At 43.5% G+C, this 18,212-nt stretch overlaps 1 protein-coding gene across 2 annotated transcripts in view; it reads right to left on the bottom strand.

Annotated features, from left to right (window-relative positions):
- Window positions 1–18,212, bottom strand: part of Sema2a (Semaphorin 2a) — a 254,585-nt gene that overhangs the window by 139,742 nt on the left and 96,631 nt on the right. The window contains exons 1-2 of one of the 2 annotated variants that reach the window (XM_071781048.1): window positions 16,231–16,305; window positions 15,995–16,118 (exon numbers count right to left, since the gene is read on the bottom strand). In XM_071781048.1, coding sequence (XP_071637149.1) covers window positions 15,995–16,118; window positions 16,231–16,233 — 127 coding nt within the window. In that variant the 5' untranslated portion in view covers window positions 16,234–16,305. Of the gene's footprint in view, window positions 1–15,994; window positions 16,119–16,230; window positions 16,306–18,212 lie in introns of those variants that run through there. The other variant, XM_071781046.1, reaches the window with a different exon arrangement.

Consider the following 18,212-nt stretch of genomic DNA (forward strand, 5'->3'; position numbering starts at 1 on the left):
CACAATCAGCGTTACGTACTCGCCGCGAAGAAGCGAGGAAGCGTCTGCCCCCCCCCCCCAGATATTTCTCGTAACCCTGACGCGCCACCCGCTTCCTTTATGGCGGCTATGAAAAATTTTTAGGCCGCGCGACAGAGCAGGCCCGGAGGGAGAAAGATGCTCCAAGTCGGACTTTACGACACTTTCGCAGAGGCACCGTCTGAATTATGAAGAAGCTCCGCCCTTTTTTCTTTTTTTTTTCGAAACGTCAAACGAAAAGCACCGTGTCTTACTCGCTCGCCGTACCTTTCGACAAAGCCGATAAGCTTCTTCGATTCACGGCAGATCTACGGATTTCTCACGCGCGATTATGCTCCTTGCTGATATTGATAAAAATATGTCAGATTCGTAACATTTGTATAATTCTTTTTATAAAAAGACGCGATACTGAAATTGTCGTCCGTATACTTAAAATTGTGAAATTAATTATTAATTCATGCTATATTTCTAGAAAATAATTTATAAATGTTACTTATTCGGTTTTAATTTAAAAATGTTATGAAACATTTAAGAAAAATATGTAAAAAGTAGATATCTGAGAAGTTATATAAAACCTTGGCTTTGTCAAGTTAATTTCGAAACTTTTCCACTTATTTAAATATTTCAATACATACAAATTTGTAATATCTGTTCATAACATTTCTTAATCTCAGATTCTATGAATATTATGGATAAATCAGCTTTGTAAAAAGTTGAAACTGGAGCATAATAAAATTTTTAAAAAATTAAGAAATTTTGTGACAGGAAGTCGATGAAATAGAAATCAAATATAGATGACCCACATACATACATAAGTAAAATACTTAAAATTAAGAATTAATCATTAAGCTCCGATATGCATGTCATATATTTCGGTATGATAGTTGACGCAAACGAACGCTAATTGAAGTAAAACGGTTAACATGATTATTCCGACTAAATCAGTTGGTTAGCGAAAATTCAGTTAGCGGTCTACTGAGTGCATGCAAATGTAATTACGATGCGAAAGCGAAATCTTGTTATTCTAGGTGGACTATTCATATATTATTTGAGGACTATTCATATTATTTGTAATGAACTAAACGGGATGAAGAACGCCAAACGCGATTGTGCAAGTCAAATTATCATACTTCTTGTCGCATACCATTTACTTTCAATATCAGATCTCCTATTTCTATTGCAAAATGCATATGATTGGCAAACAAGTGATGCTAAACGTCGTTTCCTGTCTCGGACTGAACAAAAATAGAAAAAAATAATGGACGTCGGATTATCGAAATTCATTTTGCAGCTGCGCTATCGCTCCGTCGCGGCGTCGTCCGCGTTACAAAATCAATTCGCATAGACATGCCGTAGAGAATTTCTGAGGGGGTCGAGATACACGTTCGACGCCGCCGATGTTCGCTACATCATGCGCACCGATGCAGCCCGAAGGATACCGCGAAAACGAAGTCAAGCGGGGTGTATGAATAAGTCGATATGCTAATGCGAAAATCCTGCGAAGTTAGCTGAGCCCAGGCTGAGCTGCAAAGAAAGTTGCGCGGCATCCAGGCCACGGTACAAAGTGTCTCGCGGTAACGCGGAAGGAGAGACAATTTTGTACCCCCCGTAGACGCAGCGGTACCGGGTATTACGGCCTTAGTGGGTACAGGCCACTTTCCTTTGTTGCTCGCGGGGCGAGACTAGTGGAGGTGCCGCAGTCTATGGAGGTAAGGGAAGTCGTAAGAATTTTAGAACAAAGGCGAAACCAGTCGGGAGGAGCCGTAGTAGAAACCGTGGCTTTTCTTAGCTCCCCCTCTCTCTCTATCTCTATTTCTCTTGTGATACAAGAGGGTCGACCAGTCGGGTGCCGCGACCAACAAATCCACCGGCCGCTCTATTCCATTTCATTGAAATAATTTAGAATTGCATGAGGCTACTCGGTCGTCCTTTCCCATCATTGCGCCGCCTGTTACGACTTGCCTTTACACTTCGCCGCCGGTCCATTCGAGACGTCGCCTTTTTCGGGAAGAATGCGTAAGAGAGCGGTGAGAGCGAGCAAATCGCCGGAAAAACCGTAAACTGCATATATCTCGCCGGTACCGCGTTTAACGTTTGAGATATGGAGCGTCGGTGCATACGACACGAGCAGGCGCGCATGTGTCTACGAAATCGCGTCTGTCGCGGAACACTCCATGGTAAGAACTGTTTCGCGGTGGATGCGCTGAAGAAACTGCGAGACGTCTGATGCGTTTTATGGAAAATTCTATAAAGTCACGTGAATTCTGTGACAAATGTCTATTCGCTCGCGACATCGAAATTGCACATTCCGCTCAAGTAACAATTCGATAAAGACTGTCGTAATATCCAATATGAATCATGTAAGAAGTGAGATAACGATAGAGAACATTCTATTTTTACATTTCGCGGAAAATGATGTCTTTACATTAGAAAACGATCAGTCATTCGCAGCTCGATGTTACTTCGGCGGAGAGCACACGATCTTTCGTTAGTTCTATTTCAATGGTGACAAACGTCTGAACTGTCGTACGACGCGGGGTGATGAGACGGCTTCAGCGCGAGCGATATTAAATATTCAAAGACGTCAAATCGAGTCCGCATTATCCTCTTATTCCACGGAGGCGCTTCGCGCGTCTTTGAAGCTCCCACGCCTCGTTGCGCCCGAGTCGCGAATCGACGGATCCCTTTTTCGTACGAACGAATCGAAAATATTTGTCGCCACGAGGGTCAACAAAATCCGTGTCCTCAGTCGAGCGTTGGCTCCATACGTTCCGCGATTCTGTACGAGACTTCTTGCCTTTTCATTTTCATAGTCATTCTTTCATCCTCACTCTCATACGAAAACACGGCACAAATACACAAACTCAAATTACTTTCGATATATAAGATAAACAAAAATATCGAAAATCGATACAAGAAATAAGTTACGTTGCGTGCGGGAGATCCAGTCTTACATAAAAATTTTATGGCAAGAATCGTGACAGATAATGATATATTATCGTTATAAACTTTCACGCTTACGGAATAATCGCCACAATTATCGTCTAATACGTGTCGGCGGCTGAGAGGCATCGTTCAACCATATTGCACGCAAAGCCCCAAATAGCGCCGTAATTACCTAGCTGTCTCATTCTTATTATTCAGTGTTTCCTTCCGCCGAGAGACACGACAGCGGCGGTATATCCTAGTATAATTGAGACCCGCATACAACCTTATAACCACGACGCGTTCCTTATGACGAGATATACCGTTTCTTCCTTTTTCGATTGCCCTTCCCTACCTTCACGTCGCGTCGGTCGAAAGGTGTGTTCGGAGAAGGGCAATCCGTTAAATTATGCTTAATATCTATGCGGCACGGTTCTCACTTATCCCTCATCCAAAAACACACGGTACGCATCGAGAGCTCATCATCTCGTTTGAGGGGAACGAAATGTATAGCCCGTCGCCTCCTCCATCTGGGATCCGACTAACATCTCACTTTGCCGTAAAAATCCGTATGTTCTTTTGTTCCATAAAATCCGCTTAACTACAGCTTTATCCCGTATAAAACAGCGAGTGAAAACGTCAAAGAAAAATGTTGAATTTACAAAGATTACGTATATGGATCTTGCTGATTTCACTTTGAAAGGAGACATTAAATTTCAATGTAAATGGGTTTCCGAACCATGTATATGTAATTTAAGGGAATATTGAGTGAAAGATTTTAGACATATATACATATGTATATCACTCACTTGTTACATATATGTATATGTATATATATCAATAATATCAAGACGACTGAAAATATTAAAAATAAACTTTGCACACAGTTAGCAAGACGTTAGAAAATTCGACTATCGTAGAAAAAAATCTGACAATTGTTTCTCATTAACTGAAAGATTAAACGATATTACAAAATAGCACTATGCTTAATGATGCTCTTCTGATTTCTCATCCATGATTAATGGATTTGACTTCGTAAGCATCTTGTGTGCGTACAACTTTAGCTGATTCCTTAGTCGATTATGAACCCGGCGCAATTCTCGCATTCTCGCCCAATTACTCTCGCAGCTTAGATCGCATTCCGTTCTAATCCGAGAAATACTTGCTCGGTTAAAGCGTCTTTGATAAACGATTGCGGTGCAAGAGCATCTACACTATTCGAGAAATGAAATTTAGAGAAATGGAAATGGCACAATTGTCATTATTTAGTTTTACTTTTTCTGCTGTTAATGCATTTAGCATTGCAATTGTGAAACGCAAAATTTGTAGAGTGTTATGTGTTATGTTCTGAATGTGTGTTTCTGAAAGTTCTATGTAATATTGTTGAAGTTAATAAAACGGTATAACAAAATATTACGTTGTTTATTTTTTAAATTTATATACTCCATTCTTTTTAATTAATCAACGTATGCGTCAATTAATTCATTGATAGTAAATCCATACATATGCTCCTCCAAGAAATCGTTCGCAAGTTATGGAAAACAAAGCGTCGTTCGAGGTCCGCTAATTTTAGTACGGGCCATAATATGCGTCTGCGGTCGATTAGGACGCGCCATTGCGCCGGCCAGCAAAGCCCGTGTAAAACGCGTCTCGCAGTCCGCATTCCGTTCTGATCCACAGAATATTCAGTCAGGTAAAGCGTCTTTGATAGAACACCTCTTTAGCACAACGGATGACAACGGGCGTTGTGCGGAAAGTGAAGTACGGGAAGGGGGAAAGGGAACGAGACCACGAGAAGGTGCATGAGAAAGAGAAGGCGCGAGGGATGGGGAAGAGGTCTGCACGGGGTGTGATCATCAAAGTGACCCATACTCTGTTAAACGGCTCACGTCTCGATCACAGACAAGCCGGAGCAATGCCGCCGAGTGATACCAAGGGCTGCGTCGGCCGAGGGTGTCACGGTGGATTTAATTAATGCAATTTAGCATCCATCCATCATCTCTCGCGTTTTTGCCTTAACGAGGGCTGCTACCGTCGGCGTTATCGTTGCTGCTGTTGCTGTTGCTGCTGCTGCTGTTGCTGTTGCTATCGACGCCGCCGCCGCCGCCGTCGCCGCCGCTATGGTAGGTCTGCGTGGCACTTTGATGAGACAAGCAAGCCTCTCTCGATTATATCGATACCTGGCCCGCCCCCTTGGCGCGGCCCTTCTTCCTGCCTCGACCTCCGTCTCGCATCGTGGAACCGGGGCTTTACGATCACCCAGCCGTATTAAACTGCGCCGTACAAGCAACGCGTTAAGCTCGGCGTCCATGTACGTTCATCAGCGTGCGGTTATGCGTGTTTGTGTGCGAGCCAGCTGCTACCTGTACATCGCTCGTACATCGGGGCAATAAACATCGGCGCTCGGCGCGATGGGTAATAATAGTGTAGGAAAAAAAAAACGAAACGCGCACAAAGGCGTTGTCCCTCGCCTGTTTTCGTGTAGTCCACTCTGGCGTCTTGTTAGCAACCGCTGGCAAACAGGCGCCTGTCGTGTCCCGCTATCCGAGCGACATCGTAGGCCGCATTTAAGTGAGATGTATCACGCGTCGACGGCACAAAGCCGTTCATTTTATAGCTACTCTCGTGTCCACCCTTCCGCGTGGCCTCGAACAGATTTGCTTGATGTCCACAAGAAAAATTGGATCGTAACGGAAAGCTTGATCGAATTAATTCCAACACAATCGTACGTTTGATCTGTAAAATATCGTACTCAGTGGTCTGAGTCTCTATTAATGTTTCGCGAACAATGCACTTCGAACTATAATACGTATAATGATTCTGTAATAAATTATAAATGTCTCTCTTCAAGCTTACGACCTCACTCACATTCACTTTTGTAATAGGTTCAGATGAAGCGTAACGCGTATAGCCGGACTGATCAACGATGTTTCGCAACGATACCATCGAAGCAACGTGCATGTAGCGAAGAACGATCGAACCAGGATTGAAACATATGCCAGATTAGATCCTACAACATACCGTCCGTACCTATAGAATCGGGAAGAAACGAAAGCGTGTAATAGGCGAGCATAGTATCCGCTCGTCGGCTAAAATAGTTTCCGATAAGGCCAACACGAGAGAATCTTCTCTTCCGAATTGCGCTTCTACAATCGTGGAAATCGTCGCGATTTCAGGTGGTAGTTTCAGTGTTAAGCGAGTGCTCAAACACCACTGCACGAGGAGCCTCGGTGCCTAGAGCAAACCCTCTCTGCGGTTGCTCCGGTACGAGAAATAATATTGAGAGAATACATGACATGGTATACGGTAACGTTAATAAAAGCCCTTTGTGTAATGGAAAACGTTCGTCCGTGCCTCTCTAGTTTCACCGTCATAGAGTCTTAATCAGAAATTTTCGATCGTCATACTTTATATAGCCATTCTCTTTAATGACTATATTTCTATTATATATCGTACGTGTGTATATGTTATAATTGTAATATGTTAATAATTAAAAATTAAGTTGCGTTGATGCAACAATATTAGCATTATCAACTACTACTATTCTATTAATTACTAATAAACATTACCAATATTGTGAATTTCTAATAGATAAGGGTTCTGTCTCTCAATGTGCGCTTATTATAGACTGAATAAACGTTGCTAGAAGATTATATGAGTGCAGGAAGCGATACAGGAACAAGATTGTAATACTGTTAATAGAGTCGAGCATAGTGGCCGCGGGTATAAGATTATGTAACGCAAAATGGTTTTAGCTCCGAAATGGTGCCGGCATTATTTTGAGCTTAACGACAAGACTACATGCACAACGAAATTAAGTAAATTACTGTATCCGTCAAATATAAGCAATTCGCACATTTATATCGTATCTCTTCGTATTCGCGTTTAGGACTTTCTCTCTCTCTTCTCCCTCTTCTCTCCTTCTCTTTTTCTTCCATGTAAATGGCTTATATAAAAAGAAGTCATGACTATTCCACGACAATTCTCGAATGCCGATTTTAATCCGCAGAAATCGCTTAATCGCAACCAGCCGTATCGTAAGCCAGATCCCAGGTCGTCGGCAGATATGCGAGATTGGACAACGCGATTGCGACAGTTAAACGATTCATCGTGTGTGGGTGTGTATATCTAGCCGAGCCGGAAAAACGAGAACGCCACGCATTTCGAGCAAGTCGTTACGCGGCCCGCGCGTGATAGTAACTTCGATCGACATTGAAATATTAGCCGCGTTAGTTCTACAAATGGATTTCGCCCAGGAAGCGCCTGTCACGACAATACGTCGCGGCAATGCGAAATCCTCATATCGACGTTTATCTTCCGCCAGGTGAGAATAATGTATGAGGCCGTGAGGTTTCGAATTAACCGAAACAACCATCACAATCGGTATTAGATATAGCGTATCCAATTCGTTTGCATTTTAGGTATTAGTAATGATTATAGCGGAACAATCTATCACGTTATACGACTGGCGCGTGCACGTGTGATACGTTAAATGATTTTTTTCACGAAGAAGAACGGAGAGATGAAGATTTCTGGTCAGCGTCATCAACAGTGCGCGCGAGTAATTACGTTAACGAGCATTGCTTGCGTCGCGCATTAACTCGCGCCTAGCAGCCGCACGCTTTTCGCGAGCCAGACGCTCGCGCAACCCGGTGGTCGCGTTCGATGAATGCGGCTTAATTGGTGGGCGAGGCCTCTAATTATATAGCCGATTGTCGATGCCGTCCATCGGCGTAGTCGCCATCTGCATTACCAGTGATTACAGTGTGACGTTCCCTCGAAACGATCATGCATTTCCCCGCGTCCCGTTCGCGTCGTACTCTCCTGCCCCCGATCTCCCGGCCGACCAATTCGGCCTGATTATACATTCCGTTTTGGGGTATTCGGCCAGTAGTGCATTTTTCACGAGCAGTTAACTGAAGTAATTAGTCATTGGACAGCAAGCAGGCGGAATAAACGGTCCATCCTGGAGAGCGTTTTGCGGCGTGTGGACACGATCGATACGTCCCGCCGGTGTGGAACTTTGGGGCTTTAGAACTGTCAATTGAATATCGAATATAGACGAAACGAGTATCGAGTGGCTAACAAGAAAGATCGATGCGCGCGTCCATAATTATCCCATAGGAAACTCTTAAAATATATCAATAAAATAGTGATTTCTTTTTTATCGAAAGATTAGTCGAGGGATTTCCGATATAGGTACAGAGCATATTAGTGATTTAAATTAGTAATAATATCGTACTTTTGCACTTTCTGATGCTTCTACCAATGAATCGCCGACTTTTTCGTATGTATAAAGTGATTCGGAGCTTACCACTTAGTTTATTTTTCAATATGTCGAATTTTTAACGATGTAGCAGCGCGGAAATAAAATAAAATGGTTGTGGCTGAACGCGCGTTCAACCGCACACTGTGCGCAGTAATATCGCCCCTATTGGCATTTAGACCGCGGCGTTGCGAACGGTTACCAAAAGCCGCGGACCAGCAGGCGCATTCGATATCATACTAGTGGCGTTATTAATTTCCAGTGGTTCCGTCGTATACACGCTCGGGACGATTGCCGTTAATCGTGTCTGCGGGCCGGTTAATCGCTCAGATCGAGATGCTTGATTAAAGTGGAGCGGATCTAGACGGGCGATAATCATTAAAGTATTCGATTATTCTTGGAGACAGCCGTTCCCAGTAAGTTATTAAATTAACATTGTCCTGTATATGAATTATGAAGCATGGTCTTCTAATTATCGATAGAAGCGCGCGTATCAGATTATAATCAATGACCGGAAGATAATTTTGCTCCGAAATACCTTCACTTGCCGAATCTCGCTGGTACTCGAGCTGGAATAATGCGGTCCGATGTTTCGATTCCGGAACAATAACTCGACATTATACAAATCAAACGAGCGTTGATATTCATGAATCCGAAGCCGGAGGGTGAAGGTATAATTGCATTACGCGCACACCCTAAAATACGACGACGGGGAGATCCATTCCGTGTCCCTCCATCGGCGGAGCCCATCGAGTTTTCTCCCGTATAATCGCCCGTGTTTCACGCGTTTCCACCTCGAATCAGACAGAAGCGTTAACCGAAAAACGACAATGAGAAAATCTGCCGCAAATTTCGAGCTGGCTTTTTTTCAAAATATTCCTCTGTTATTTCTGACTTTCAACTATGGAATGCGTGCTTTATAAGTATATGTATATTATTCCGTTTCGTATTTCAATTATCGTTTAATTTCACTATTTCTTAATAAGCGAATTGATCATTCTCAAACGCATATAATTACTCGACCACGAGCTCGATTGCAATTCGCGCGATTATGGTCGACAACAATGTCACATATATCCATAATAACGATACGTCATGTGCGGAGGATGATGCGTTCGTACAGAATGGCACGAGCGTATAGATACCCGCGATAAAGATAACCAATCTATAGGAGGAAGAAATAAGCGGCGAACGAAACGAGAGGAATCGCACGAGAACAGAACAGACGACAGGTACGCCTCTCAGTTTTGTGCGGCGAGGGGAAATTGAAACAGCTAACCGCGTTGGCGTTGACGAGGGTGAAGGGAGAGAAGAGGCCGGCGCGTAGCGAAAAGAGGCGACTATCGGGGGAGATTCGGTTGGGAGGGTGCGAACAAGAGGGAAAGAGAGAGAGAGGGAGAGAGAGGGGGGTGGGAGAACGAGAGGGCTATGCGGGAGAGATTCAATCAAACGAACGCATATAAATGAGTCGTTTCAGAGTAAAACTGAATTATACGCCGGCGCTTCTATATCTACACGCGTGCGTCACGCATGCACATATACATGACAGGTATCCGGATCACAGTTGCTGTCGCGAACGAACTGTGGAGAGTGTTGCTATATGCTGGCGAATATCCGGGAATGTCCGCCGGCGGACCCTTACTCGAAAAGATTCGTTTGGATAACGCGACGGTTCGGTTGTACACTCGAGAGATCGAAACAGTCGTAGAGTTAAATAAAAAAAGAAACAGTACGTCAGTAGATTAATAATGGGAAAAGGTGGTGGCAATTGGCTGAAAAGATTTGGAAATGAGTGAAAATTAATGTTCTCCAATCTGCATGGAAATTTTTTTTTTAATGAGTTTTTTGCTTTTATCGTTCTGTGAAAGAAGTAATCTTCCAGCACTGAAAGGTTGGCAAGAAGATCGGAATATTGAGATAAGAGAAGAATTACAGACGCGGAAGATATTTTCAGAACCAGATGCGTAACGTTTAATAACGCCGATTGTATGTGTTCCTCGCAAAGATCACACGCGACAAATCTTTTCTCCCAAAGTAAAGTTATCTCACGACGAACAATACAGAAAGAGCTCGAAAAGAACGATCGTTCTTCGCGGAAGAGAAGTGGACGGCCGCGTGTCATGAGTGACGGTGAAGCGAGAGGGATGTGGAGAGAATAGCGAGAGCGAGAGAAACTATGAAAGATATAAAAAGAGAAAAAAGGAAGGCGAGAGCTGACGGACCCCCGCGGTAGGAAATTAAATAACCAAACTTTTCCACAAGGATCCCTAGGGTTACTTTGGAAGCCAACGTCGGGCAGAGCAATGGCAATGGCGGTGAAGTGACTGGAAAGAATCAAAAGAACAAACGGCGGCTGTAAGAAGGGGTGAGGTCGCAGAGGGACACGGCGGTAAGGGTGTGCGAGTAGCGAGGACCGCAAGAAGTGCAAGATAAACGTGCCACGCTCTACCATTCCGTGTCCTCTTTGTTCCGCGCCAATCCTGGCGTCGCTTCAACGCATTTTCGAACTTTTCGCCCGTCCCCCTCGCTCGTCGTCCGTTATTCTTCTTTGTCTTACTGGCCTGCATTGCGCGCGGGGCCCCCGTCGTCACGCCGCGCCGGGTCGCCCGAGCGATAAAGTTCGCCCGAAATCTTTCTCCACGTTCCTTTCCGTCCCGAGACCACTTCCCTCGCCGCCAAGTTTCTTCATTATGCCAATGACCCGTTGTGTCGTATCACGTGGAAAACTATGGCACAGAATGTAGCGACTACGTCGCTAGCCTGTATAATTGACTTCGAATAACAATCGTTGAAAGATCGCTCGTTGAGTATTGCCGCTTTTTTCACCCTTTCTTTGTACAGTAAACACGGATATAGGTATAAATGAAAGTTTAAGTAATCGTTAATCCATTATCAATTAATAATCCAGAAATTGTGATTGACATACATTTTGACATAAACGAGGAAGTCTCTATGCGTCCAATAAAACACAGTCAATATCCCATCTCTTATTAATCATCCAATATTTCGGAACTATCATAATCTTTACATAATTGCGGAAGATTAAACGTGACCTCGTTTATTGACCTCTTAGGATCAATATACTTACATATGGAGCGACACGACGACGACGACGCCTCTTTTATAATTTATAAAGAGGTTAAGGTTCTCATAGCCAGGCCGTCATTCCGAGTATACATCCGACATACATGTATCAAATAGTAATCGAAAACGTGTACGAGATAGATACGTAAATCAGACCATCGTTAATGGCGTATTGTAGGCGATTGACGAACATAATAAAGGTACAAGCTGCTTTGAATCCCGCAAAGGCTGATAATTGGACCCCAGACTTTCACAACACCGAGCTTTAGTTCAATCCTCTGGTCCCGGACCCTACCTTATCGAGTCCCTGGGCCGAGGTGTCCAGAATAGCTCCAGGTAACGAGACAATCTAGAAACGCGATTTGGCTTAACGACAAGAGCGATTTCCAATCACTGGTATACAACAGAAAGAGAAAATCGCATGATCAAATCGCCGGGATGCTCCAGCTATCTCTAATGAGAATCCCGATAACGATTTTGTCCTCGTTATGCCAACCAGGAAATTATAACCGCCTGTGTATCGCGGATTTAAATGTAAGAATGCAATTTAGAATTTTTTGTTAAATTAATAACGATGTTTCGTTTTCAAAATATTCACGGCATTATGTAATTCAAACATTTAATGCAATATTTCACTGTTCTATTAACACGATTTTGCGAGTAGATTAGATTTTCTCATTTCATTTACAATCTTTTTATATACAAATGTATTTTAAAAGCAAACATCGTTTGAAGGCAAGCAAATGTAACGCGGACTATCACAAATAACACGAAATTGAGTGCTGACACGTGAGAATGTACACGGTGAAACGGCGTTGTGTCAGACCCGCCACCAACGACCCCTTCATCGATGTTGAAAGGAGCCACTGTGACCATGGAGTTGGAAGATGAAGACCTCAACAAATGCCGAGATTTGGTTGCCTCGGATGATGGATGTGATCTTGCCCGTAGGGGGAAACAGCCCTGTTGAGCAAAAAGAGCGAAGCGACGCGCAGTACAAGAGAGGAAAATAGAGATAGAGAGAAAGAGAGAGAGAAGAGTAACGAAATGACGCCACCGATGATGGAGATAGAATTGACGCAGAAAATATGTACATGCACATGGGAGGTCGATAAAAAAAAAAACAGGGAAAAAGGATTGGCACTGTGTCGCCAGAGATTGTACGAGAAATTGCGAAAGACAGAGAACCTCTGTAGAAAAAGAGATTCGTCGCGTTTCGCGTCATCAGGAGGTACGTTGTGCTGTCGACGGATGAATGCAATTTTTCACGGGTGCTACGAGGGCGGAAGTCTGCCGGAAACCGGAAGCGGGATCGGCGAGTCCGCGTAACGCGCGAAAGAGAAACAAAACTCCAGCCGGACGTGCGTCTCGAGCGTGTATTTGCGAGCAAAAAAGCGCGGTCTTATCTCACTCACGACGGAGAGAGAGATAGATTAATGCCGTTTGATGAATCGCGATGTCCATGCGCTGTCGCGTATAATTGTGGCCATTCTTCATTTCTCACACAAGTAATATCTGTACCACGCCGTTGCATATTTACCGATATAAACGTACTGAATGAATCGACTGTGCCGTAATTTCTAAACTGATAACACAATCGATCGTTTAATACGACTGCAACATGCTAAACGTATACGATCGAATTTGGTAATATATCGATTTATCTATCCTGGAAAAAATAAACCACTCCTCCAAATTAAGTATTAAATTTTTTCCTGGCCTTTGTTCTTGTACAGTATAAATGAAATTTGGCCATAATCTTCCTTAACCCAGTATTACTAAGGAAAAAAATGATAGTACGGTTACCAAGGTGGGCTTTATTAAAATCCAGCTAATCTAAGAGCTTAAGTTGTTATAACATGAAATTTTGTAAAATATTTTAAATTAAGTCTGCTCCCCTGAAATCCCTTAAATTATATCAATAAAATTGTTAAAATCTCTAATCATTAAACAAATTTTTTTATTCTATCAATACAGAACAGTGTGAAAATGATACTATATCTATTAGTGTATCTCGAGTTTGTCATACCACGTCTTAGTAATGACGGATTAAAATAAAGCGCATTATATTACTAGAAAAAAAAAGAAATATGTATACAAAAAAACACGATAACGCAGAATGGTCAACAGGAAGATGACAGGTGTACGATAAAAATGATAGAGATATAAAGTAGGGAAGAAACAGGCAATGGCGTAGGGTATTACATCAAAGGCTACATCGTCAGAAGCGGAAGTGATGCTTATTCAGTTGGAAGTTGCAACGCGGCTTACTGGGTCTGTAGAAGATAGAAAGAGAAAGAGAGAAAGAGAGAAAGAGAGAGAACCTGCTACGCTCGTGAACAGAGAACTAAAGAGGAAGCAAGAGGAGGAGGATCTATCGGCCGGAAGGCGTAGATACTTTATCCACGCTACCTACTACGACCGCGATAGATAACTCTCTAGAAAACTTAGTAAAACCACTTTAGTTTGCACATTGGTCGCTTATAACACGGTTCTATCCTCCCATTCGGTTACATCGAAAGCTCCTAATCACGATCGTTACGACAGATAGACACCGCATATTCCTAGAGATTATTTTTTCGCATTATTACTTTACTAAAAGAAAAATCGTAAAAACTAGATCCCCCACATTTCAAACGCGCAAAATGATACATCCGTAAGAACTTTTCCCTCAACGTTTACATAATCTTGACGCAAATTAAAAAGAATAGAAAGAACACAAACGAAATGTATAGAAAAAGAAAGGTGCGAACGCGATCGCTGTTGTTGTATCGAACACGGTCTCCAGCGTGAGTGAGTCATTATTATATATCGCGCGAACATTCGCGAGTACGGTAGGTGTAATTAAACGGTCCAAGCGTTGGTCTCGAATGGTCTAAAAGATCGGAATTTCCGATAGCTCGTTAAAACGCCGGCACTGCGTTTCGAGAGACGGGAAACAAGAGCGCGAACGCGCTCGGCTTCGCTGTTCGCGCTTACCGCCCCGGCGCGGCGGTGCGATGGTGTTGCGAGGCGTGATTAATACCGAAATACGAATGACTTTATTCATGAGGGACCCCACGGCTTGTTATGCAGATCGAATTTATGGCTAAATCATATGGTGCCCTTCGCGGTCGCCAACGTTACTCTCCTCGCATTTCGAAGTACTGAATTTAATTCCTACTTCTTCACGATACAGACTGCCTTCAGAACAAAAGCAGGTCTCTTGATAGACTTCGTGAAACAAGGAAAAGGTACATCCAATGATGGCAACACGGCCAGAAAATTTTTTGCTAATCCAGAATTATCAGCTGCCATTACAGGTTTAGATAAGAATTTAATAACTAGATTTGGAGTTTTGTTGCAAGTAATCGCTAGCGGTAATAGGATTAACGTGTTGGAATTCGAATCCTATGCTTTTAGAACTGCCGAATTATTTGTATCATTATACCCATGGTACTACATGCCAGTCTCAGTTCACAAATTATTGATTCATGGCAGTGATATTATTAAAAATGCTATCGTACCAATAGGACAATTATCTGAAGATGCTCTGGAAGCAAACCATAAATGCGCGGCGATGCGCGGTGGTGCAAAATCAGGATAACGAGGAACTGAATGCGGATGCGAAGGAGAAAGAGAGCAACGCACAGGCAGGTGTCTACATTATGAATATGCCTTAAAGTAGCTTTCTAACGGACCAGTTGCTCTGCAACTGGCTCGCTCTCCCATTCCCTTGTCGTTCTCTTCCACTTTGTCTCATTGTTTTTCTCTCTCTTCGCCTTTTCCGTCTGTCCTCTCTCTGTCGCCTATCTCTCCCCCTCGGTACTCTACGGTCCCGTCCATCTCTTCTCGTTTTCGCCTTCATCGTCCTCTATCCGGCTCGCCGGCACGTCTGCCCATTCTCGGGCCAGTAGTGAGATAGACGTTTATCTCTCGTTTCTACAAACTGTGTGCTCGCTCGTGTTGCGAGGCAGGGGAAATTCAGGCGATCGATAGGATACCGCATCAGAATCACTCACAGACGAGCGCTCATTTCTCTTGCATTCTTGCCGCTGACTGTAATGTTGCAGCGAGACGATCGCCGTTTCTCACACGTTGCGTTGCGTATTTTTCGATGTTTTTCCAATTATTCGCGATATTATATTGCAGATTCTTAATTTTACGGCATATACAGTTCTAATCAATATATTGCACGTTAAAATTATAAATATTCATTAGCAAATCTCCCCCCCCCCCCCCAGAATCTTTGTTCAACCGTAATACCGCGTAATTCCAAATATTATTTCGCTTAATTCCCTATTACAATTAATTTATATTTTTCTCATTTCTCTTTAAGCCATACTGAACGTTGATAAATACCAATCATTTATCAGGGTGCTCGGTACGCTCTGTCGGAAAATATATAATTGCGAAAAACCGGTCACGCCCTTTCAACCGGTTATTACGCTAACGAGCCCTCAAAGGTGGAATATCCAATACATTAAATTGAAATTTATCATCAGCACACCGCCGTGCTGTCAGTATCGTTGCATTAAACGACCGTGGCGATATAACGATGTTATTCATTATACTCGCGATACCCAATTGAAGAGGCAGTAGTCTTTGCGATACCAAAGTGATCGGGCTTCTTTATATCGTCTCTTTTTAATACGAAATAAAATTGAAATAAAAATATGTTTATTTAAGAATTCACCCAAGATATATTAAGCGATTACTCACCTTCATGTAGTTTCTCCAAAGTACCCTCAGCCAGGACTGCCGCGAAGAAGAAGCAGAACCAGAGCAAGCCGACCATTCTTCTAATTCGATTTCTTGACGTATCCATTCTGTTAGCACTTAGATACTGTAACAGAAACATAAATTAATTGTTAATGCTTGTAGATGTAAATATAAACGCAGAGTGTAATTGCATATAATATATTGATACTCTAATTACATATCTAATTATATTATACCATTTTTATAATAGTACATTTTTATAATAGAAATTTCGCTTCTACAAGTTTCAATGCTTCTCACGAAAGAAAGAGTTCCCGCAACTCACAAAGACTGGAAGCTAGGCGAGGGCAGAGCTCGGTCGCGACAGACGCGTCTTAAAATACAGAGCAGCACGATTAACTGGATTATAAATATATACTGACGTCCGCCTAGGCGAGAGAGAAGCGAATCGATAGCTGGCGACTGGCCAAGATTCTCTCGGTAAAGTAGATACTGCGCGCGTACGGGCAATTAAGAGAACGCTTGAAAAATCGCGATCGCGTACACGGCACAACGAGACGAGCGAGTTTTCAGACGTGATGTGTAACAGTATAACGTAAGCGTAATGACAAAACGTTAACGGGGAACGGCGGTGGAGGTTGTTAACATCGGGCACGGGCAAATATGTTTTTATCGCCGTAGCTTCTCGAGCACGGCGAGTAGGTACTCCGACGCGCGGCGGCGGCGGCGGCGGGCAGGAAAGTTCCGGGGAAGTTCGCGCTGCAGTATCAATAACCAGTTTTCCGGGACGAAAAACTATCCGAGTCTCTTGGAACCGCCGGCGGATATCCTTCCAGGGATTCTCCTCCTTCCTCTGGCGCGGGAACTGCGGAGCTTCTCTCGCGAGCTTTTCTTATACGGCCGCTCGCGCACGAACGGGAGAGGAAACAAAATAACGAATGGTACTAATAGAGCGTTCTTGGTCTCCAGGAAACTTTTCTACTGTGCCGCTGCAGAGCGCCATAGCCACGGTATTGGTCGAGCAGTGCGTCGTAAATCAAAAGTTTCTCACCTCGAAAGAGAGAGAGAGAGAGAGAGAGAGAGAGAGAGAGAAAGAAAGAGAGAGAGAGAGAGAGAGAGAGAGAGGGAGAGAACGCGAGTATGTATATAACGTTACCGCGCGCAATAACTGCGTTCTCCGAGCGCTTTTTTTACTATAGTTTGCAACAGAAATCCAAACAGACGATACTAAATTAAGAAGTTTCACGGAGCTGGCGATGATCACTACGAAGTAGCTAACATAATTATTGCGAATGAAATTCGGTATAATAAAATTACAAGTTTCACGTACATAAATGTCAAATTCTTACACTGAGAAAAAAAATCCAGCCTTTTTCCGATCAAAATAATCGGATAATCCGTACAAAATTAACAGACGGATATTTCCGATCTTTCGATCGGAAAAGAAAGCCGATCAGATCGAAATTATATCGCGACCAAAGATATCCGATTCCAGAATTCCGATTAAAGAACATCCGATCCAAAATATCCGTTTGTTAATTTTTAGACGGATAATCCGAGTATATCTTATCCGATCAATAGATAATAGACCTGATCGGAAAACCTGTCCATCACTTCTTCTTCCACGTTAAACTTTTCCAGCATAGCTCTCATTGTTGTTAGACAGTTAATAGAATCACTCCGAGAATCACTCATTGTTACGCTCATTACACGAAAAAAAAATGATGCACTTATAACGGAAAATTATAGCGGAAACCGGCACTCGCCAACTCGCGCGAGTGGATGATGCAATCCGCACCACTGTGATGTCAGACTCGAGATGAAAAATTACTTGCAAAACTACACTTGCAAAACGGAACTTAACCTCAGCACGTGGGCAATCCGTAACACTGCAGACGTTGAGACTCGAGATCGAAACGCAGGACACGATACACGAGACCCGCGATTCCCGCGAAAACCGAGCCGGGTTCGTCCCGCCGTTACGCGAGTCACGGCTCCGGTGCGCGAAGATCTCAGGAGCGCTGGGAGGATCGGGCGGATACGCTGGATCCTGCGAGAGAGCGGAGATATCGAATGGACCACCGTGTGCACTGCGCGTGAAACGCGTTTTTCGGCGCTAAACTCGACCGCGGGCGACGTGTGCCGAGCAGAGGCCAGAAACAAAGGACGACCATGTGGCGTGTACGCGCACGCTCGCCGCTCGCCGCTCGGCTGTCTA

Source organism: Temnothorax longispinosus, chromosome 6, assembly GCF_030848805.1.
Source record: "Temnothorax longispinosus isolate EJ_2023e chromosome 6, Tlon_JGU_v1, whole genome shotgun sequence".
Lineage (NCBI taxonomy): Eukaryota > Metazoa > Arthropoda > Insecta > Hymenoptera > Formicidae > Temnothorax > Temnothorax longispinosus.